Here is a 23,044-nt window from a genome sequence, read left to right on the forward strand (position 1 = left end):
AACCCCATCAGAATACACTCCAGTGGGGGTCGGTGTGCGTGCGTGACCGACCCGTCCCCCAGTGGGGGTCGGTGTGCGTGCGTGACCGACCCGTCCCCCAGTGGGGGTCGGTGTGCGTGCGTGACCGACCCGTCCCCCAGTGGGGGTCGGTGTGCGTGCGTGACCGACCCGTCCCCCAGTGGGGGTCGGTGTGCGTGCGTGACCGACCCGTCCCCCAGTGGGGGTCGGTGTGCGTGCGTGACCGACCCGTCCCCCAGTGGGGGTCGGTGTGCGTGCGTGACCGACCCGTCCCCCAGTGAGGGTCAGTGTGCGTGCGTGGGACCCGTCCCCCAGCAGGGGGGGCTCGGTGTGTGGGATCAATATGTCAATAAGTGCAGGAGTTCACACCCAGGGTACCTGCCTGCATCGTGCCTCTCAGCACGGACTGCAGAGACTGGTGCCACAGATTGTAAGCGGTGGAGGATTTCACCTCTGGCAGTGCACGGGGGCATGGATCCCACCCACTGACTGACCTTGGTGTGTTTGATGCTGAAGAGGCGAAGCTGTGGAACAGATGAAGGTAACACCGCCAACATCCCATCACTGATGCCCGTCTGATTCAGACTGAGGTGAACGAGTGACGCAGGAGCACAGGCCAAGTAATCCATCATGCCCACATCGCTTACTTTGGTTTGGTCCAGGATCAGGTGAGAAAGGCAACTGAGACCTTTGAGAAGAAAGCAGAGTTCTCACACCATTCTGTGCTGCTGTCCTGGGATGGTCAGCAGAGGGATGATCTCACCTCTCATCCGCCTCCACTATCCTGGGTCACCTGATTCATTCTTCCTCACTCACTGTACACAAAGGAATCTGTTACCACAGACCTGTTCACTGCACCAGTCAATTACCCCATTCACTGCTTCTCCTGGTTCGAGTTTTCTCTGGACTGTAGGCAGTACAGCAACTCTGGAGATACAGCCTTCCCCACACCACTGCCGCCAGACTTCCTCACGCCCTTTGCCCCTTGCCGCATTTGCAGTACTGTGTGCAGTTCTGGTCACCCCATTACAGGAAGGGTGTGGAGGCTTTGGAGAGGGAGCAGAAGAGGTTCACCAGGATGCTGCCTGGATTAGAGGGTATTCGATACAAGGAGAGGTTGGACAAACTTGTGTTGTTTTCTCTTGGATGCTGGAGGCTGAGGGGAGACCTGATAGAGGTTTATAAAATTATGAGAGGCACAGATAGAGTAGACAGTCAGAATCTTTTTCCTAAGGTAGTAATGTCAAATACTAGAGGGCATAGCTTTGTGAGGGGGAAAGTTTAAAGGAGATGCGCAGGGTAAGTTTTTTTTTAAAAAACACAGAGTGGTGGGTGCCTGGAACACACTGCTGGGGGTGGGGGTGGAAACAGACATGATAGTGGTGTTTAACAGGCATTTAGACAAACACACGAACAGGCAGGGAATGGAGGGAATGATCAGGTGCAGGCAGGTGGGATTAGTTTAATTTGGCATCATGATCAGCACAGACATTGTGGGCTGAAGGGCCTGTTCCTGTGCTGTACTGGTCTAGGTTCTGCTCCATCCCTGGAGTATAATTCCTGGTGAACATCTGACACAGCTCAGTCTCGTTCAGGGTAACGGAGGAAAGGCAGCTAGTGAAGAGTGACAGCAGGATTCTCTGGGCACAGGGCAGGGGTTAAGACGTGCAGTACAAGCCACGCTTGAGAAACAATAAGCCTGCTCTGATCTGGTGCAATCCCCAGCAGATGGAATTCTGATTTCCGACTAACTGCTGCCAGTATTTCATTGGATGGGATTGCATTCCACTCTCGATGGGGAGGTAGACCACGGATACCCCGCTGGACCGCAGCCTCACGACCAGGGTCCAGGCACAGAAATCCAAAAGCAAAGTACCACAGGAGATCTGCAGTACTGGCTTTTCTGCAGAACGCTCCCCCCCTCTCTCTCTCCCCCCAGTTCCCTTTTGGTCCCGCTGAGCATTTGCAACACTTTCACCACTGTTCAATCCCTCACATCCTGTCACCCTTCCTCCCCTCCAGCACACATCACCTCCTCACTCCTCCCACGAGCCTCCCTCCCGCCCTCAGTACCTCCATTCCCAGAATAACCTCTCCAATCAGCCCGTCAGTCACCAGCTAACCTCACTCTGGCCAGCACAGGACATTGACATTTAGAAAGTCACCCCCAAGTCTGAGAATCAGTGTGGGTCCAACACACTAGACACAGCCCCCTGAAGATTCGTCCCACCTGCGTGGGTGGGTCTAGATAAAGACAACACAAACCTTTAATGCTGCACAGACAGTTGTCGGTGAGTTTCACACACGCTGCCAGGTTTAAGTGCTGCAACTTCTGCAAACAAGTCAACACCTCCAAACTGGAATCTAGAACATGAGAGAGCAAGAGAATCAAAGTAGGCATGTGGGTGGGTGAGACAAATTGGTAAACTGGTTTCTTATTCTCACATGTACCGAGGTGCAGTGAAAAACTTTGTTTTGCATGCTGTCCATACAGATCAATTCATCACATCAATGCAGTGAGGTAGTACAAGGGAAAACAATAACAGAATGCAGAATAAAGTGTTACAGTTACAGAGAAAGTGCAGTTCAGGCAGGCAATAGCAGGGTCACAACAAGGTAGATTGTGAGGTCAAGAGTCCATCTTATCGTGCAAGGGGATCATTCAATAGTCTTATAACAGCAGGATAGAAGCTGTCCTTGAGCCTGAAAATGGACAGTTGACATTTCCAAGTTGAGACCCTTCATCACGAATGAATCATCAAGAATATTACATCAGAGGAGCAGTAGCACAGTGACTTTCTGCCACCTTCCAGAGGGCAACTTTCGATAGTTGTTAAATGCTGTCTTTGCATTGATGCCCACAACCCAGGATGACAATGTTACAATGAAAAGTTGGTGAAGGTACAGAAGCAGCAAGAACGTAAAGCGGGCCAGAAATTTACAGCTGTACCTGTGATTAGAGAGCAGGACGCAAGGCTGAGGTGCTTGAGGGAGTGGAATGCTCGCAGTTGCCTCAGGAGCTCATTGGTGGCGTACGGGTAGCAGTCGAGCACCAGCTTCTGAATCTGACAGCCGAAGAAGATCTCAAAGGACTTGGGCCGCAGGAGACGCTCATTGATCATGTAGAGGAGAAGATGTTCTGCTAGCTCAGGGGTGAGACGAGCCAAGCTCCGACTGTACTGCATACTGGGCGCTAGGAACAAAACATCAGTGAAAAAAAAACCAGGGTCCTCCCAGTAACAAACATCTGAAACAAGGCAGGTGGCCCACACACTGACACAGGGCAGGAGCTTCATCCTCCTACACAACCATGCTATCCCCGCCCTGGTAGTGAGTGGTACATCAGTGTGGAGATGTACTGTCCAAAGTATCCTGACTGGTTGCATCACGGCAATTCAAACGCACAGGAACATAAGAAGCTGCAGAGAGCAGTGGACTCTGCCCAATACATCACGGGCACATCCCTCCCCACCATCGGGAGTATCTACAGGAAGCGCTGCCTCAAGAAGGCAACATCCATCATCAGAGATCCCCACCATCCGGGCCGTGCCATCTTCTCGCAACTACCATTGGGCAGGAGGTACAGAAGCCTGAAGTCGCACACCACCAGGTTCAGGAACAGCTACTTCCCTTCAACCATTCGGTTCTTGAACCAACCAGCACAATCCTAATCACTACCTCAGTATTACAACACCATGACCACTTTGCACTAAATTGGACTTTGATTTTTTTTCTTAAGTGTGTCCTTTCTTGTAAAAATTGTGTATAATTTATGTTTTTCTTGTGAATGCTGCTTATCTGATGCTCTGTGCCTGAGATGCAGCTGCAAGTAAGTTTTTCATTGCACCTGTGCACACATGGACTTGTGCAGGTGACAATAAACTCGACTGTGACTTTACTCACATTGCATGACAGGACCAGCAGAGGGAGCTATATTCTGCACCTAACCTGCCCTGGGAGTGTTTGAAGAGATCGTATAGAGAAGTTCACACCCTACCCACAAGAGGTCATCCCCAAACTTGCCCTAACCCAAAGAACCAGTCTGGTTCAGATTCCACCTTCTACAGTTGACAGAGGTAAAGGTTTCTCTCTCGATGAAAGCTCAGGCTCCACACAAAGCTCGTCTTTAGTTCCTCTGTCCGCAGCTCACAGCATGGTTTTAATAGGGAGAGAGCTTCTGGTTACTTGGAATTGGTTTATTATTGTTACATGTACCAAGGTACAGTGAAAAACTTGTCTTGCATATAGTTCATACAGATCAATTCATCACATCAGTGCAGTGAGGTCGTACAAGGGAAAACAATAACAGAATGCAGAATAAAGTGTTACAGCTACAGAGAAAGTGCAGTGCAGGCAGACAATAAGGTGCAAGGTCATAATGAGGTAGATTGTGAGGTCAACACTCCATCTTATTATACTAGGGGACCGTTCTATAGTATTATAACAGCAGGATAGAAGCTGTCCTTTAGCCTGGTGGTACGTGCTTTCAGGCTTTTGTATCTTCTGCCCGTTGGGAGGGGAAGAGAAAATGTCCGGGGTGGGTGGGTCTTTGATTATGCTGGCTGCTTTACCGAGGCAGCAAGTATAGACAAGAGTCCATTAAGGGGAGGCTGCTTTCACAGTTGCCTTCTGAAAGTTCCTCCTGAATCTACTCTGGCAGCACATTCTGGATTACAACAACCTGCTAAATTAAACATATTCCATCTCTACACTGGGTCTTTTCTCAATCACCTCCAATCTGTGTCCACTGGTCACCAACCCTCCTGCTCCTCTTCCTCCCAACTTTGAGCACCTCTGATGATCTCCCCTTAGACGTCACTGCTTATTACTCCCAAAGGTCAAACCACAGCTTCTCCATGGAACTAAATTCTTTCATTCCTGACAACAATCCACTAAATCTCCTCTGTGTCCACATCAAGGTCTTGACCTCAAAAGGGACAAACAATCTGCTGGAGGAACTCAGTGGGTTGAACATCATCTGTTTGGGGGGGGGTGAGGAACTGTCAATGTTTCAAGTCGAAACCAAAAACATCGACAATTCCTCCCCCCACAGATGCTGCTCGACCTGCTAGGTTCTTCCATTAGATTGTGTGTTGCTCCAAATTCCAGCACCTGCAGTCTTTTGTGCCTCCTTGTTCAAGAAAGGCTCTAAGAATAAGCCAGGAACTTATAGGCTGGTGTCACTTGTGGGTAAATTATTGGAAGGCATTCTAAGGGACAGGATACAAGTATTTGGTGACACAGGGCTTGATTAGGGATAGTCAACATGGCTTTGTGCGGGGTAGGTCATGTCTAACCAATTTTATAGAGTTCTTCGAGGAAGTTGCCAAGAAAGTTGATGAGGGAAAGGCAGTGGACATTGTCTACATAGATTTTAGCAAGGCCTTTGACAAAGTCCTGCATGAGAGGCTGCTCCAGAAGGTTAAGTCACTTAGCATTCAGAATGAAGTGGCCAATTGGATTCAACATTGGCTTTGTGGGAGAAGCCAAAGAGTGGTAGTAGATGGTTGTCTCTCTGACTGGAGGCCACAGGGATTGGTGCTGGGTCCATTGTTACTTATCATCTATATTAATGATTTAGATGATAATGTGGTAAACTGGATGAGCAAATTTATGGATGACACCAAGATTTGGACGTAGTGGACAGCGAGGAAGGCTATCAAAGCTTGCAGCGTGATCTTGACCGGCTAGGAAAATGGGCTGATGGAACTTAATGCAGACGAGTGTGAGGTGATGCACTTTGGGAGGACAGACCAGGGTAAGACTTACACAGTGAATGGTAGGGCTTTGAGGTGTGTAGTACAACAAAGGGACCTGGGAATACAGATCTATAGTTTCTTGAAAGTGGCGTCACAGGTAGATAGGGTGGTAAAGAGAGCTTTTGGCCTTCATAAATCAGGGCATTGAGTACAGGAGTTGGGATGTTATGCTGAAGTTGTACAAGACATTGGTGAGGACAAAATTAGAGTATTGTGTGCAGTTCTGGTCACCTACCTACAGGAAAGATATCAATAAGCTTGAAAGAGTGCAGAGAAAATTTACAAGGATGTTGCCAGGACTTGAGGACTAGAGTTATAGGGAAAGGTTGAATAGGTTTCTACTTTATTCCCTGGAGTGTAGGGGAATGAGGGGAGATCTTATAGAAATATACAAAATGATGAGGGGTATAGATAGGGTGAATACATGTAGGCTTTTTCCCCTCAGGTTGGGTGAGACTAGAACTGGAGGACATAGGTTTAGGGTGAAAGGTGAAATATTTAAGGGGAATCTGAGGGGGAACTTCTTCACTCAGAGGGTGGTGCGAGTGTGGAACGAGCTGCCAGCAGAAGTGGTGGATGTGGGTTCAATTGTAACATTTAAGAGAAGTTTGGAGAGGTACATGGATGGGAGGGGTTTGGAGGGATATGGTTTGGATGCAGGTAGATGGGACTAGACAGAAGATCAGGTCGGCATGGACTATATGGGCCGAAGGGCCTGTTTCTGTGCTGTAGTGCTCTATGACCTGGCTGACACGTGCAGACTGTTCTCAGCTGGCCTCCGACCCACATTGTCTGCAGGTTTACCATATAGCCCTGCTTGCCTGCCCTATACCCCTTGGTAAACGTCATGCCTTCAGCAGCCTTCTCAACTTGCCTCCTGGTGCCCACCACTCCCATACCGTTAATACAAACTATACCTGGGGCTGCACACACCTGCCATCAGCACTACTGCACTACCAGTCGCCAGATTGAACAGCGAGGGCACTGGCGTGATTCGACACAGCTTCTTCTGTGAGGACAATGGCGAGTGGCAAGGCTGGCTCTCTGCTGCTTTGTTTAGGCGATCCAAGGCTGCCTGAGCCAAGACACTGGGCAGATCCTGCTGCTTCCGACTCTCCTGAACTGCCAGCTCCTCCCTGCAGCACGAAGCAAGGGGATTCAGAATGAAACTCCAACCCAGATAGAGAGATGATCATGTGAAGAAAACTGCAAGTCAACATTCTATCACTAGCAGTCATGAATGTGTGCACAGGGACAGGGTAAAACTCACTCTAAATTGTCCTGTCAGACAGTCCCAGGGCACAGACAGCAAGGGTTAGATAGAGGGTTAAAGCTCTCTCCACGTGGCCCTGTAACACACTCCCAGGGCAGGGACGGCACAGGTTAGATATGGAGTAAAGCTCCCTCTGTATTGTCCTGTCACACTCTCCTGGGGCACGGGTAGACACCGATTAAAGCTTTCTTTACACTGTCCTATCACATATTCAGGGGTCAGGCACAGGGTGAAGCTCCCTCTACACCGTCCCATCACACACTCCCGGGGTCAGGCACAGGGTGAAGCTCCCTCTACACCGTCCCATCACACACTCCTGGGGCAGGAATAGCACAGAGGCCTGCAGGGACTGATAGACACTGGAGTGCACTAAAGGACAAGGAGGACAATGTTTTGTTTTGAAAATGCTCTAATTATGTAACAGGGACAACACACGACTGATCTTCGGGCACCCAGCATGGACGAGTTTGGTTTGGGACCTCCTCAGTCTGCTCACTGACCTGGGTGTGATGGTCCTTTACAAGTTCAAGAAGTAAAAACCATTGGGGAGGGGTAAGGGGGTCTGTCTGTGCCAACTGCCTGTCCTGCTTCTAAGGTCTTGCTCATGTCCGATGCCCTGGAGAGGGGGCAAGTGATGTCTGCTGGCTCACTGGAGGTCTTCCTGGGTTGATAGTCACCACTGTTTTTACGATGTTGCATTATTTAAGAATTTAAAAATGCATAAAATGGGGGGCAAGAAAAGGGTAAGATACTTTATATACAGACTAAAGCTCTCTCGTATCAAACACAGACAGGGGATTCAGAATGAAACGATGACTTGGGTAAAGAGGTGATAATGTGAAGAAAAATGCAAGTCAACATTCTATCATTAGCAGTCCTCAAACATTCTATCATTCGCAGTCCTCAATGTGCACACAGGGACAGGGTAAAACTCGCTCCAAAGTGTTTTTCTGTGCAGTGTTGAGCTTTGTCTGGTCACACTAAGATACTTTGGATCATTAACCGTTCTAAATAAATAAATGCACCCACCTAAGACGGTTACCCTGATTGGGCCACTGATACCGAGGTTCAAAGCCACTTCTGATTCTGTTTCCGTTTTGGCGAAAGATCATTTCTGGGTCAAAGGCTAGAAAATAAGTTATGTAGGTTTTAATTTCAGTACAGTCACACCTGTACTTTAGCATTGTGCAGTTTGTTATGGTCTTCTACCCAGTCAACCAGAACTTGTATGTTGGTGTTTGCCAATCCTAGTAGTGGACCTACTGCCAGAGGCAGGCACAGTTACAACAGTTAAGTCATTTGGACAGGTACCTGGATAGGAAAAGCTTAGAGGGATATGGGGCAAAAGGGATTAGCTTAGATAAGCATCTGGGTTGGCATGGACGAGTTGGGCTGAAGGGCCCATTTCCATGCTACATAACCCCATGTCATCAGTCCAGTCCTGCCTGGGACTAACCCATCTAAATTGTACAGGTAGCACCTTCCCCAACAAACTGTCCCAGAAATCCAAATCCCTCCCTTCTGCACAATCTCTTCATCAGATCCATGTGCTAGTTAGTACAGAAACAGGACCTGGCATTGGTAGGAACACGGAGGTTACCATCATTGAGGTCCTGCTCTTTAACTTATCTCCTAATTCCTTGAATTTACCTTGCAGGACCTCATCCCGGGCCACTACTCTGAAGAGGAGGGGAGCTCCCTGGTGTCAAAAAAATGTTGATTTAAAAATTCCCCGCTTACATTTGCAGCACCTATCTGGTGATCATCACACAGCTTCTGTAAATAAACCAATGCATTTCCTACAGTAAGGCAGTGGCAACACCTTGGAAGTATACTTTGCTGGTTGTAAAGCATTCTAGGATGTTTAGCAAGACAGACTTATTTTATCTGGGTTGACTAACCAGGAGGGATCAGCAGATGCTGTGGGATGAGATTCTCTGCCTCCACTTCCTCGATATCCCCATTGGGCTCCTCTTCATTGGGGCGGCTGCTGTTCCCAGCTGCTGCCAACCTCTGTCCCCGCCCTGTGTAAAAACATAAACAGTGTGGAATTAGCAGACGGGAAGAGTTCAGCGTTTCAGACTGGATGTCGAGGTCTGACTCTAGCCATGCCAGGAATCCAACCCACACGATGGGATCAAAATCTCAATCCAAACTGTCCGTCTAGCTGGTGCCTATGTTGAAAGTGAGGCTCAATTTGTAATGCTGCCAATCTCACTCAGTGTGCAACTGCTGTGGGACAGGGCAAACCCAGGACAAGGTGATTTACTCAAGGTCAGGCATTTCATGGAATGGTGGAGGGGAAGATTTCCTCTGCACCTAACTGTGCCTTCCCTGACCTGGGAGTATGTGACAGGACAATGCAGGAGTTTTACTCTGTATCAAATCCATACTGGCCCGGCCCAGGAAGTGTTTGATGGGACAGAGTGGAGAGAGCTTTACTCGGTTTCTAATCTGTGTTGTCTCTTCCCTGGAAGTATGTGACAGGAATGTACTTTGTACCTTCCTCTGTGTCTAACCTGTACTGTCCCTGCCCTGAGAGTTTGAGGAGACAGTGTAGAGAGTATTATGGTAAATGGTAACAGGTTCTACCCGCCCGCAGTAACTCCATTCAATGTACAAGATGCACCATGGTTTGATTCACATGGGGTAACGGACAGCTCGATGACAGTGTCCCTAGTGTGTAGCATCCCTTACACATTGAGCCTCATGCCACTCTTACCCCAACTGTGTGTTGACCTCAATCTTGAAGGAGGTTCCATTAGTCCTGGCATCCTGGCCTCTCTCACATCTGGCTGGGTCCTGCATCCTGGGACAGCTGGAGATTGCTCCGCGTTAGAGGGAGGTAAATTGTCAATTACCCGGTGACCCAGAGCCTCCCCTCGCCCCCAGGCACGGTGAGGGGAGGGCCACGATTGCAAGTGGTGCTGGGATTCAGACACTCCCACCTGCCGCTCTGGTATGGCGCTCTGCACAGCAACATCCCCACTGGTATCACTGGTCGTCCTCAGGGTGTAGGCGCCTGGCGGCAGGTCTGGGGAACCAGTGGCCGTGCACTGCTCATTCCGCACGCACAGAGTGGCAGTGGGACTCAGCCCCAAGTCTGCCAATGTGCTGCCCAGCTCGGAGCCTGTGAAATGTCTCTTGGGAAAGCCCTGGAGGAGGGAGATGGACTGAAGCTCAGGGCACCGCTGTGTTATGTACTCCTTCACACTCTGCAATGTGTCTTCCTCCTGGAATCTCTCCCGCAGGGAGTCTCCCGATGGAAGCCTGATCTGAAGGAAGGAGAAAGTCAGTAGAAGGAGCATGGACACATGTATAGGATACCCAAGAATCCACAACCCTGACAGCAGCAAAAAACATGAATGTTCCCACAGGAGTGATTGAGGGGAGCAGCAGTGATGCATTCAAGAAGCCAGAACTGTGTTCAGTTCCAGTCGCCTCATTATAGGAAGGATGTGGAAGCTTTAGAGAGGGTGCAGAGATTTACCAGGATGCTGCCTGGATTGGAGAGCATGTCTTATGAGGATAGGTTGAGTGAGCTAGGGCTTTTCCCTTTGGAGAGGAGGAGGATAAGAGGTGACTTGATACAGGTGTACAAAATGATAAGAGGCATAGATCAAGTGGACAGTCAGAGACTTTTTCCCAGGGAGTTAATGACTAACATGAGGGGGCATAATTTTATGGTGATTGGAGGAATAAGGGTGTTGTCAGAGCTAAGTTTTTTTTATACACAGAGAGCGGTGGGTGCGTGGAACGCACAGCCTGCAGAGGTTGTGGGGCAGATACATTAGGGACATCGAAGGGGCTCTTAGATAGCCAGATGAATGATAGAAAAATGGAGGGCTTTGTGGGAGGGAAGGGTTAGATAGATCTTAGAGCAGGAAAAAATGTCGGCACAACATTGTGGGCTGAAGGGCCTGTACGGTGCTATAATGTTCTATGTTACAAATAGGAGAGAAGGAGGGAGATGGGTGCAGGGTGGAATAAAAACTAGAATAAAAACTGAAATAAATGTTGGAAACACAGCAGGTCAGGTCTGGAACTGTTTGTTCGAACTGGGAAAGAGCTCTTTCCCCAGTTCTGAAGGGTCCCAAACTTAAAACATTAGCTCCATTTCTCTCTCCACAGATGCTGCCTGACTTGCTGAACGTTTCCAGCATCTACTGCTTTTATTTCAGATTTGCACCACGTGCAGTTTCTGACTTCAGATTCCCAAGCAGAGTAATGAGCTGATAAAGTACATGCATGGTCCTGGGAGAACACAGGCTTGGCACAACTCACCATAAGTATGCAATGTTTTCCTACTGCTGTGTGAAGTTTGCCACCTAACCTCTGGCCCTGCTGAGGAGGATCAGGCTGGCAGGTTGGTAGTGATTTTGCTTTCAGATTTTCACGATCATCGGCTATTCTCTTCAATGCCAATTCGTGGTCCTACAATGACAAAGCAAATCCACAGAAACCAATAAATATCCCCACCACCAACCCCGACAAAGCCCTTCGCCCACTGCTCCTGACTATACATCAGCCACTGGCCTAATCATTAAATCATGAGACAATCAAGAGATATTTAGAAGCTGCTGGCATTTCCTGATCAATCTGAGATCCGAGTGACAGCACAGACCTACATCCAATGCTACCTGCAGGTGAAGTGGAAATGACAGGGTGGGGGATATTTTTTCTGTGTTGGGGAAATGTTATCAGGTGCTACTTTTAAACAACAGAAATCTGTCCTGATTTTGAAGCACGTTTTCCTCCTGGATCCCAAAATCCCTTCACAGTGCCGGTCTGAGTCTTCACAAGCCACAACTTTCTGATTCAAAGGCAAGGGTGTTGCCCACAGAGCCACAGCTTACTCATGCCCCTAGCATGGCCCTGCAGATAGGGGAAGCAACATTCACCCTGTCAGTCCCACCAGGACATTTCAATGATATCTAAACTCTAGTTTACAGCCCCATCCCACTCAATGTCTCCTGACTGCAAACCCAGAGTGGGCAGGTTGTAATTACAACCTCCCACCAGTGATGGCAATGCAGCACCTCTATTGGCTGTGGAGTGCAATGGAGTGTGACCCTCTTAACATGGGCAGCTCCCATTCTAATCAAGTAAATAGCAATTTAATAATAATTTGAGCACAAGGTTTTCATATTATGAATATACTGTGAACTCAGATGAAATGGCTTAATTTTCAGCTGCAGAAAGATCCCCATATTTCATAGAAAGCAGCTCTATTCTGGTCCGTATGGATTTACATTTCCTCCTGCTCCTCTCTGGAAGGTGGGGGCTCCTGCTGGATACTTTTGAGGTCAATATCTTGCTCAAACACCTATTCCCCTTGTTAACCCAGACACAGGCTAAGCTCACAGCCAAGCCCCAGCCTTGGTTTGTCCCTTTATTTGTTCACGTGTGCCTCTCAGTCGAGGCTGGTGAGTTGTGACTGGTCCTTTAAACACTTTGGGATATGGGCATAAGATACCTTTATTAGTCACATGTACATCGAAACACACAGTGAAATGCATCTTTGCGTAGAGTGTTCTGGGGGCAGCCCGCAAGTGTCGCCATGCTTCCAGCGCCAACATAGCACGCCCACAACTTCCTAACCCGTATGTCTTTGGAATGTGGGAGGAAACCAGAGCACCCGGAGGAAACCCACGCAGACACGGGGAGAACGTACAAACTCCTTACAGACAGTGGCCGGATTTGAACCCAGGTTGCTGGCGCTGTAAAGCGTTACGCTAACCACTACACATCATTGGCAAGCTCGGCATTCAATGCCCATCCCTCAGGTGCTGCCCTTGGATCACCCCTTCAATCTGCAGTCTCCGAAGTGAACACACTCCTGTATTGGCATTGGACGAAGAGTTGAAGCAGTTGGAGGCAGTGCTGATGAAGGAGCAGCCAATACACTTGCATCCCTTGTCTGAAGTTCCCATCGTACTCCCGGATGTCTTGACGGTAGAGGTTAGGGGTGGGGCAGGGGAGTTGGGGAAGTGGTGAGAAAGAAGTGATTTGTGTTCCTGCATGGTAATCCCACACATGCAACATCTTGGCTCTGTTACAAGGGCAGAACATCTGGATGGAGCAAGGGTGTTGGATATAGATCTTGGGCTTCTCCAACCCAATTACGATGTCCCCGCTGCAAGTAACACAGACTTGGAATCAAAGTTGCAGTTTCCAGGCAATGGAGTTTGTCTTGGCAAAGGCCTTCCAGACGGAGCTTCGATAGTAGCCAGGTGTTTGTCTGCATCCTCGTGGCGATGTTCTGTTGGTATTGATCAGACTCTACATATCCAGGATGTTGTAGAGCACATGTGAACAAGCCAGACTCAGTACCGGTTGCCCAATGACCAAGCCTACATGTGACATGGAGCTTCTAGGGTAAAGGGATCAAAGAATTGTACCTTAGCAGCCACCGTGGAGAGAGGAAGGGCAGAGGGAGCCCCGCGTCATTACTATTTACCTTCTGTTTCTTTCGCCTCTCGGCTTTGATTTGTTGAGCATCACGCTCCCTCTGCTGCTCCTCGAACTCCTTCAGGTTGTGGTTTCTCCTGGAGAGGGACAACGCTGGGGAAGAGACAGATACACCAAAGATACAAACCAAAATAATCGAGCACTGTCAGAGAAGGGAGGGCAGAAAAGAAGGCCATGTGGTAGGTACGGTTTCAAAATTCTGACTGAGTAAATGGGAAGGGATAATTCCACTGGCAATATGATCAGCGACCAGAGGGCACAAAGTTATAGCAAGAACAGAAATAGATGCAACATTAAATGGGAGAGATTTGGAATAAGGGCACCCTTGCCACACACACAGCATTGCAAGGCTACTGGATCACTACAGAATTCGTGCTCGGGAAATTATCAATATTCATGATTAGGTCTGAGAGAGAGAGAGGGAGGAGGAAGGGATGGATATGTCACCTGCTGAGTAAATACTCAAATTATTTGCTTGAATAGAAGTCGTGCGTGACATGGAAAAAGATTGGAGATAGAGGGTTTAAATTAGGAGCTTAGAGTTTGTCCAGAGTGGGATTTGAATCCACAACTCTTGATTCAGAAGCTTTTATTCCCTCAGGTTATAATATTGAATGATGATTTGAAATGGCTAAAAGAGTTGAAAATTAATTTCCTCAGGCAGGGCAGTTAAATTTGAGTTAGGCTGTTCAAAGGTGATGTCAATAAGTGATTCTTCATACAAAGTTCCAGGCAGGAACTCTTCCCCATCAAAAAAAAATTAAGACCACGAATCATTTGAAAATTTAAACTCTGAGATTTGATTCCAGAGGGCGAGGTTAATAAAGCTTGTGGAATGAAGGTGGGAAGTTCAAGCTGAGACACAGATCACCCCCATCAAGCTGTATAAGGCAAACAAGCTCAAAGTTGAATGAAGCAACAAACTGCTGGAGGAACTCAGCGGGTCAGGCAGCATCTATGGAGGAGAACGGACAGGCAACGTTTTGGATCGAGACCCTTCATCTGGACTGAAAGATAGAGGGGAAATAGCCAGTATAAAAAGTATCTCCCCTTTATCTTTCAGTCCAGGTGGAGGGTCTCGACTTGTAACGCCGACTGTCCATTTCCCCCAACAGATGCTGCCTGACCCGCTGAGTTCCTCCAGCAGTTTGTGTGTTGCTCCAGATTCCAGCATCTGCAGTCTCTTGCGTCTTGAAGTTGAATGGCTTCCTCCTGTTTCTGTGGTAAAAAAGGAATGAACAGTTGCCATCATTCCTCAGATCCTGTTTGGGTAGTGAAGCAATTGACAAGCTGCACTATTCTGAGCCTCCCCAGAGATCACTCAGAGAAGTGACTGACTGCTTAAGGCAAGGAGCTTCGAACTAAATCTGCTGCACATCAGATAGAGGACAATAGGAGCCAACCAGCTGTAAAGCTACAACACCAGACACTTACAGAAAAACTTTTAAACATCTACAGTAGCATTCAGAGTCTCAAGATTCTTCAAAGTGCTTTAAAGCCAATGAAATACCGCTGCAGTGGAGACACTATTGTAATGTAGGAAACGTGGAAATCAGTGGACAACACCAACATCCCACCAACAACTGGCCACACAACCTGTTTCACCGATGCTGGTTGAATAAGTAAACATTGGGCTATAGGATCTTTTATCTTTCAGGGAGAATAAACAGGGCATCAGTTTAACATGTCATCCGAAAGTTAGCATCTCCAACGGTGTAGCACTCACCCAGTGGTGCACCACCAACAGCGGTGTTCCCTCAGTTCTGTACTGCCCCTCAGACAGTATGGCGCTCTGACATCTCAGCTCTCCCTCAGTACTGTCCTCTCCCTCCAATAACGCTGCTCTCCCTCAGAACTATATCACCCCTCCAACAGTGCAGTGCTCCCTCAGTACTGTCCCTCCAACAGCCTGTTGTTCTCTCAGTACTGTCCCCTCCGACAGTGTGGCGCTCTGTCAGGGCTGCGGTGAGCTGTGTGATTTGTCAATTCTCCAAATGCAATTTGCACTCAGAGTCAGAGACAAACGTTCTAAAGCTCAATGAGCTAAGATGATGCATTGACACTGCCAAACTGGAGCAAACAGCTGGGCAGTTCTCAGTTTGTACCAGGCAGTAGTAAATCAAACTCAGGACTCATTGCACTGACATCCAAGTCGGAATCAGACAGAGAGGGAACTATCATGGGTAGGAAGGATTGGAATAAGCCTAGAATTGTTACAGCATACAGGGCTGCTATTCAGCCCATCCAGAGGATACTAGCTCCCAGCAAGCAACTAACACTCATTTCTGAGCTCTCACAGCACCACAATTTCTTCCTCTCAAGTATCCATCCTTCACCTGCTCCTCTCCTCAATTGGGGAGTCAGACTGTGAAAGGATTACTCCCAGCTACCACAGTTCATTCTGGGCATCACCTCTTGATAACGAAAGGTGCTGGCTAGCCCATTACAGGAAGGATGTGGAGGCTTTGGAGAGGGTGCAGATGAGGTTCACCAGGATTAGAGGGTATCAGCTATAAGGAGAAGTTGGACAAACTTGGGTTGTTTTCTCTGGAGCGTCAGAGGCTGAGGGGAGACCTGATAGAAGTTTATAAGATCATGAAAGGCACAGATAGACAGCAGGTTTCTTTTTCCCAGGGTGCAAGTATTCGAGGACATGCATTTATGGTGACAGGAAGAAAGTTTAAAGGACATGTGTGGGGCAAGTTTTTTTTTACAGAGTGGTGGGTGCCTGGAACAGGCTGCCAGGTATAGTGGTAGAAGCAGATACAATAGTGGTGTTTAAGAGGCTGTTAGACTCATGAATGTGCAGGGAATGGAGGGATACGGATTACATACAGGCAGAAGAGATTTAGTTTAATTTGGTATCATGTTTGACATAGACATTGTGGGTCAAAGGGTCTGTTCCTGTACTGTATTGTTCTATGTTCAAAGGTTCACCTTAATTTCCCTGCTTTTGTGCTCTGTGTCTTTATTACGAAGCTCAGGATCCCTTTAGCTGCTTTTTCAACTTGTCCCGCTGTCTAGAAAGATTTGTGGATGTACAGGCTTAGGTTTCTGTGCTGGGAGCCTTTGGCTTATATTGCTATTCCTCACTCTCACTGGCAGAGTACTAAATTGTGATTTAGATTTCCAGTTCAGGATAACTTCGGGGCAGCTAAGGAGCTGAATGGCAATGCCCTTGATCTGGGGCCACTTGACTGGTGATCCGGAGTGGATTCCTCCTCCCCCAGTATGATATAACTACACAAACACTGGGTATACGTTGCATTATTTGTTACAAACAATGGATTAATTGCTGCGTTGCAATCAGATAAGAGATTAGCAGCTACAAGGACATTGAGGATTCAGCAGGGATTATCGCACTTTTGAAATTACAAAACTGTTTTACAATGGTCAGGTGATGATCAGCATGCATGAGCTTACTTCCCTCCACTGACATCAGTAAACTTCTACCCTGGTGCTGGTAACAGCTGCCCGCCCAGTTCAGACCACCAGTTACTCAATTCCATTCCCCCCACAGATGCTGCTCGACCCGCTGAGTTCCTCCAGCAGATTCTTTGTTGCACAAGTTTCTCTCCCCAGCTAACCCTAGCCATTCCCAAGTACTGACACTGGAGTGCCTCACATCCCTTCATAACTATCAGTTTACCCCCATCTGCTTAAACTCCAATTGCCCCAACTCCTAGTCAGCTTCCCCTGCATAACCCACTGCTGATCACCCAGTTACCTCCACCTCCCATCCACCCTCCATTGGCTGGCTCATAAGCTTGATGCCCCTTTACCTTGCTGGGGTTTCCCACTGCTGGATGTGTTGCCTCTCTGGCTGACTGCACTGCTGTGCACTCCCTGGACGAGTGGGGGATTAAACGCCGACATTGCCCCAGCTGCTGAGACCCCTGACTCCTGCAGTCGCTTGGTGCGGTCTCCCCCTTGGAGCAACCTACAGATCACCAGGTTAGTGAAACAAAATAATAACAATTATTGCAAGGCCTAATGCAAGAAATTATTAACCAATATGCAAATGTAAATCAAACATTGCAAGAACAGAAAATGCTGGAAACAAATCAGCAGAACAGGCAGATTCTGAGGAAAAAGAAACAGAGTTAATGTTTCAGGTCAAAGACCGTATGTCAGAACCTACTTTGAGCTGAAAGCCGTTTCTCATTCCACAGATGCTGCCTGATCTGCCGAGTGCCTCCAGCATTTTCTGTTTTTATTTCAGATTTCCAGCACATGCAGGTTTTTATTTTATTTCCAAACGCAGCAATGCTCTACGTGTGGCTTTGAGCATTGTGAGAATTTAATACCCTCAAAAACATGGCCAGGAGTTGGACCTGATTCTGGCAGGAGCTCATATCACCTCATACCACAGACTGGCGTGGTAGGAAATTTGGGACTACAGTGACTTCCTGGATGAGCTTTACTCACTCATGGGGTCCTGAGGAAGTTCCAAAAACTGTTGCCAAAAAAAGTAGAGTTTCTCTTTCCACGAATGCTGGCTGACGTGCTGAGTGTTTCTAACATTGGAATATTGTTTGAGAATTATATAAATATCACATCTCCACAAGTTTATTTTTGACCCAGGACTTTGGCCAGATGGATAATGCTGTTGCAAGAAGGGGAGGAAATTCAGGATAACTTAGGTATACATTGCTCTCTCTCTCTCATCTCGGAACCTTCTCAAAGTACTCCCTGCAACTTAAGTACTTTAAAGTGCAGAACCCAGAAAGAGCAATAGATTAGGGCCAGCTGTGCTATCAAGTGAGGAAGAAATGTTTGACTGGCACTGAGAGAACAACTTCTTTGAAGAATGCCAGGACGTCCTCAACAGCCTGAACATTTGGATGGATCACTTGCTTCCAGCAGCAGGATTCTCAGGCAGCAGAATGCCAGTAAACATCTTTATGTGAATAAGTGAGTGGGGATCAGAGAGGGAGAAGAATCTAGGATAAGAGAAAGTCCACCTGGAAGGCAAAAGGTAATTAAAAGGCTATATATAGATTTTCTGCACTCTTCTGGTCGTCCTCTCCTGATGTACGCTTCTCTTTGTCATTCTCCATTTATTTTTGAGAGAATCTGAGCAATATTTTGGGTCATTTTAATTCATAGAAGAGAATTTATAAATGCATGCATTTCCCTGGGGCTCAGAACAACAGACTCACTCACCACTCAGCAGCTTCCTGAACATTGAGGATTCCAGCCTGGAGAGCAGCCTGCACCTGCCTCTCCTCAAAGCCCATCTCGTACAGAGCAAGGAACAGGTCGCTGATGGTCTGTTGAAACACAACCCACATTGTCGAAAGGGCCTTGCATACCTCACTGCCCTCTGTCCCTTGCATCCCAGCTAGCTGGGGGTGGGGGTGAGAAGGAATTACAGTTTTGGCCAAAGGAGGTGGAGACGTTGGCTGTGAGGAAGAACGGTTGGGGGGGGGGGGGGAAGGGGGGGATCGCGCGAAAAGAGAAGGAGACAGGCAGTAGCAGGCAACAAAGGATACGGGTGATGGGAAGGAGCTGCTTAGAAAGAAACCATACAGGGCAGGTAAGAACTATCCATCTCATTTCTCCTCCCGTCACCTCCATCCCATCCAGTCATCCACCCCAACCACCAGTTCTCCACCCCCCCCACCACCAGTTCTCCCTCCCTTCCATGCCACCCCTTCCTACCCACTCACAGCCAAACCCTGACAACTTCCCATCCCACTGGCATCACCATCACATTCATTACCCACAAAGTCAACAGCCCCCCACCAGCCCATCCCCACAGACCCCCACCCCCAGAACCCTGACCCCTCCCCCTCCTAGCCCCATCCCCAGCCCTGCCCCCTCCACAATCCGAACACAATCACCCCCACTCCAACACCTCCTTCACCCCCACTCCAATCCATTACCTCACCCCTATCTACCCACCCACCCTATCCTCACCCCGACTACTACCCATTACCTCAAACCTGCCCCAGCCCTACCCAACCCCACCCCAACCCATTCCTACCTGACACCCCCACAAACCCCACCCTCACCCAAACCCCCACCCACACCCCCACCTAAACCTCCACCCTCACCCACCCCCACCCTACCCCGAATTTCACCCTCACCTCCACCCACCCCAAACCCTACCCTCATCCATCCCAAACCCTACCCTCACCTGTAACCACCCTCACCTCCACCCACCCCAAACCCTACCCTCATCCATCCCAAACCCTACCCTCACCTGTAACCACCCTCACCTCCACCCACTCCAACCACTACCCATACCCTCAGCCCAACTCACCTCTCCCCTCAGCCCTATCCCTACCCACACCCTCAGCCCAACTCACCTCTCCCCTCAGCCCTATCCCGACCCACACCCTCAGCCCAACTCACCTCTCCCCTCAGCCCTATCCCTACCCACACCCTCAGCCCAACTCACCTCTCCCCTCAGCCCTATCCCGACCCACACCCTCAGCCCAACTCACCTCTCCCCTCAGCCCTATCCCTACCCACACCCTCAGCCCAACTCACCTCTCCCCTCAGCCCTATCCCGACCCACACCCTCAGCCCAACTCACCTCTCCCCTCAGCCCTATCCCGACCCACACCCTCAGCCCAACTCACCTCTCCCCTCAGCCCTATCCCGACCCACACCCTCAGCCTAACTCACCTCTCCCCTCAGCCCTATCCCTACCCACACCCTCAGCCCAACTCACCTCTCCCCTCAGCCCTATCCCGACCCACACCCTCAGCCCAACTCACCTCTCCCCTCAGCCCTATCCCTACCCACACCCTCAGCCCAACTCACCTCTCCCCTCAGCCCTATCCCGACCCACACCCTCAGCCCAACTCACCTCTCCCCTCAGCCCTATCCCTACCCACACCCTCAGCCCAACTCACCTCTCCCCTCAGCCCTATCCCGACCCACACCCTCAGCCCAACTCACCTCTCCCCTCAGCCCTATCCCGACCCACACCCTCAGCCCAACTCACCTCTCCCCTCAGCCCTATCCCGACCCACACCCTCAGCCTAACTCACCTCTCCCCTCAGCCCTATCCCTACCCACACCCTCAGCCCAACTCACCTCTCCCCTCAGCCCTATCCCGACCCACACCCTCAGCCCAACTCACCTCTCCCCTCAGCCCTATCCCTACCCACACCCTCAGCCCAACTCACCTCTCCCCTCAGCCCTATCCCGACCCACACCCTCAGCCCAACTCACCTCTCCCCTCAGCCCTATCCCGACCCACACCCTCAGCCCAACTCACCTCTCCCCTCAGCCCTATCCCGACCCACACCCTCAGCCCAACTCACCTCTCCCCTCAGCCCCTTCCCGACCCACACCCTCAGCCCAACTCACCTCTCCCCTCAGCCCTATCCCTACCCACACCCTCAGCCCAACTCACCTCTCCCCTCAGCCCTATCCCTACCCACACCCTCAGCCCAACTCACCTCTCCCCTCAGCCCTATCCCGACCCACACCCTCAGCCCAACTCACCTCTCCCCTCAGCCCTATCCCTACCCATCCCCTCAGCCCAACTCACCTCTCCCCTCAGCCCTATCCCGACCCACACCCTCAGCCCAACTCACCTCTCCCCTCAGCCCTATCCCTACCCACACCCTCAGCCCAACTCACCTCTCCCCTCAGCCCTATCCCGACCCACACCCTCAGCCCAACTCACCTCTCCCCTCAGCCCTATCCCGACCCACACCCTCAGCCCAACTCACCTCTCCCCTCAGCCCTATCCCTACCCACACCCTCAGCCCAACTCACCTCTCCCCTCAGCCCTATCCCGACCCACACCCTCAGCCCAACTCACCTCTCCCCTCAGCCCTATCCCGACCCATCCCCTCAGCCCAACTCACCTCTCCCCTCAGCCCTATCCCTACCCACACCCTCAGCCCAACTCACCTCTCCCCTCAGCCCTATCCCGACCCACACCCTCAGCCCAACTCACCTCTCCCCTCAGCCCTATCCCTACCCACACCCTCAGCCCAACTCACCTCTCCCCTCAGCCCTATCCCGACCCACACCCTCAGCCCAACTCACCTCTCCCCTCAGCCCTATCCCTACCCACACCCTCAGCCCAACTCACCTCTCCCCTCAGCCCTATCCCTACCCACACCCTCAGCCCAACTCACCTCTCCCCTCAGCCCTATCCCGACCCACACCCTCAGCCCAACTCACCTCTCCCCTCAGCCCTATCCCTACCCATCCCCTCAGCCCAACTCACCTCTCCCCTCAGCCCTATCCCGACCCATCCCCTCAGCCCAACTCACCTCTCCCCTCAGCCCTATCCCTACCCACACCCTCAGCCCAACTCACCTCTCCCCTCAGCCCTATCCCGACCCACACCCTCAGCCCAACTCACCTCTCCCCTCAGCCCTATCCCTACCCACACCCTCAGCCCAACTCACCTCTCCCCTCAGCCCTATCCCGACCCATCACCAGCCCCGCCCCCTCCAGCGCCTCAGTCCCCTCTCGCCGGACCGATAGGGCCCACCACGGTCCCAATTAGGGTGCAAGGTGTAAACAGCCCAGTCGGGTCTAGCCCGGGGAGTCCGGGCCCGCCCCCCGGCTTCCACTCACTGTCGTCCCGTTCTCCATGTTACTGTCGTCAACCCTGTGCCCCGCTGCTCTTCACACAAACATTCCCAGGCCCCAGGCCTAGCCGTCACCTCCCACGCCAATCACTGTCACTGAACCAGCCCCGCCCACCCCTCAGCGCTGACTCCGCCCCCTCCAGCTCCGGCGCTGACTCCGCCCCCAGACCAATCTCCGGCGTCGACACCGCCCCCCGTCCATCAAAGTCACCGACCCCGCCCCCACACCAATCACAAACGCGGACCCCGTACCCCCAAATCATCAGCGCAGATAAACCAATCAGCAGAGCCCATACCGCCCCTTACTTCCAATCACCGAGGCCGACACCGCCCCTTTCGGACAATGACCGGCGTTTGCCCGCCCAACTCCGCCTCCCAAGCCGATCCGCGCCGCTGACTCCGCCGCGCCGAATGCGGATGTCAATCAATCCATGACTCCACCCACTGGTTATCCCGCCTTCTGCAGCGTGCGCTTCAGCGCGGAAGCGTTGCATTGTGGGAGGAGAGTCGGCCAACCCGCGCACAGCAAGATCCCAGGAGATGACCTGAGGTAAAAAAGCTGCAGATGACGGAAATCCGAAACAAGAGCAGTAACTATTAGCGGGTCTGTCAACATCTGAATAGAAAGGAATAGGAAAACCTTTTCAAAAGCATAAACCACGGAGCATCTACATGGTAATAATTTAATATTGATTTATTAGTCACATGTACATCGAAACACACAGTGAAATGCATCTTTTGCGTGGAGTGTTCTGGGGGCAGCCCACAAGTGTCGCCACGCTTCCGGCACCAACATAGCACGCCCACAACTTCCTAACCTGTACGTCTTTGGAATGTGGGAGGAAACCGGAGCACCCGGAGGAAACCCACGCAGACACAGGGAGAACGTACAAACTCCTTACAGACAGCGGCAGGATTGAACCCGGGTCGCTGGCGCTGTAATAGAATTATGC

At 50.4% G+C, this 23,044-nt stretch overlaps 1 protein-coding gene across 3 annotated transcripts in view; it reads right to left on the reverse strand.

The window, feature by feature from the left end:
• Nucleotides 1–22,636, reverse strand: part of si:ch73-173p19.1 (uncharacterized) — a 31,085-nt gene extending 8,449 nt beyond the window's left edge. The window contains exons 1-12 of one of the 3 annotated variants that reach the window (XM_052022865.1): nt 22,537–22,636; nt 18,688–18,794; nt 17,304–17,461; nt 13,511–13,614; nt 11,335–11,484; nt 9,773–10,325; nt 8,952–9,074; nt 8,080–8,176; nt 6,711–6,913; nt 2,969–3,211; nt 2,284–2,382; nt 513–706 (exon numbers count right to left, since the gene is read on the reverse strand). In XM_052022865.1, the coding sequence (XP_051878825.1) occupies nt 513–706; nt 2,284–2,382; nt 2,969–3,211; nt 6,711–6,913; nt 8,080–8,176; nt 8,952–9,074; nt 9,773–10,325; nt 11,335–11,484; nt 13,511–13,614; nt 17,304–17,461; nt 18,688–18,761 (1,998 nt within the window). In that variant the 5' untranslated portion in view covers nt 18,762–18,794; nt 22,537–22,636. Of the gene's footprint in view, nt 1–512; nt 707–2,283; nt 2,383–2,968; nt 3,212–6,710; nt 6,914–8,079; nt 8,177–8,951; nt 9,075–9,772; nt 10,326–11,334; nt 11,485–13,510; nt 13,615–17,303; nt 17,462–18,687; nt 18,795–22,077; nt 22,198–22,397; nt 22,476–22,536 lie in introns of those variants that run through there. The other 2 variants (XM_052022866.1, XM_052022864.1) reach the window with 2 other exon arrangements.
• Between the last annotated feature and the right edge of the window lie 408 nt (nt 22,637–23,044).

The sequence above is a fragment of the Pristis pectinata genome, chromosome 9, assembly GCF_009764475.1.
Source record: "Pristis pectinata isolate sPriPec2 chromosome 9, sPriPec2.1.pri, whole genome shotgun sequence".
NCBI classification, from domain to species: Eukaryota; Metazoa; Chordata; class Chondrichthyes; order Rhinopristiformes; family Pristidae; genus Pristis; species Pristis pectinata.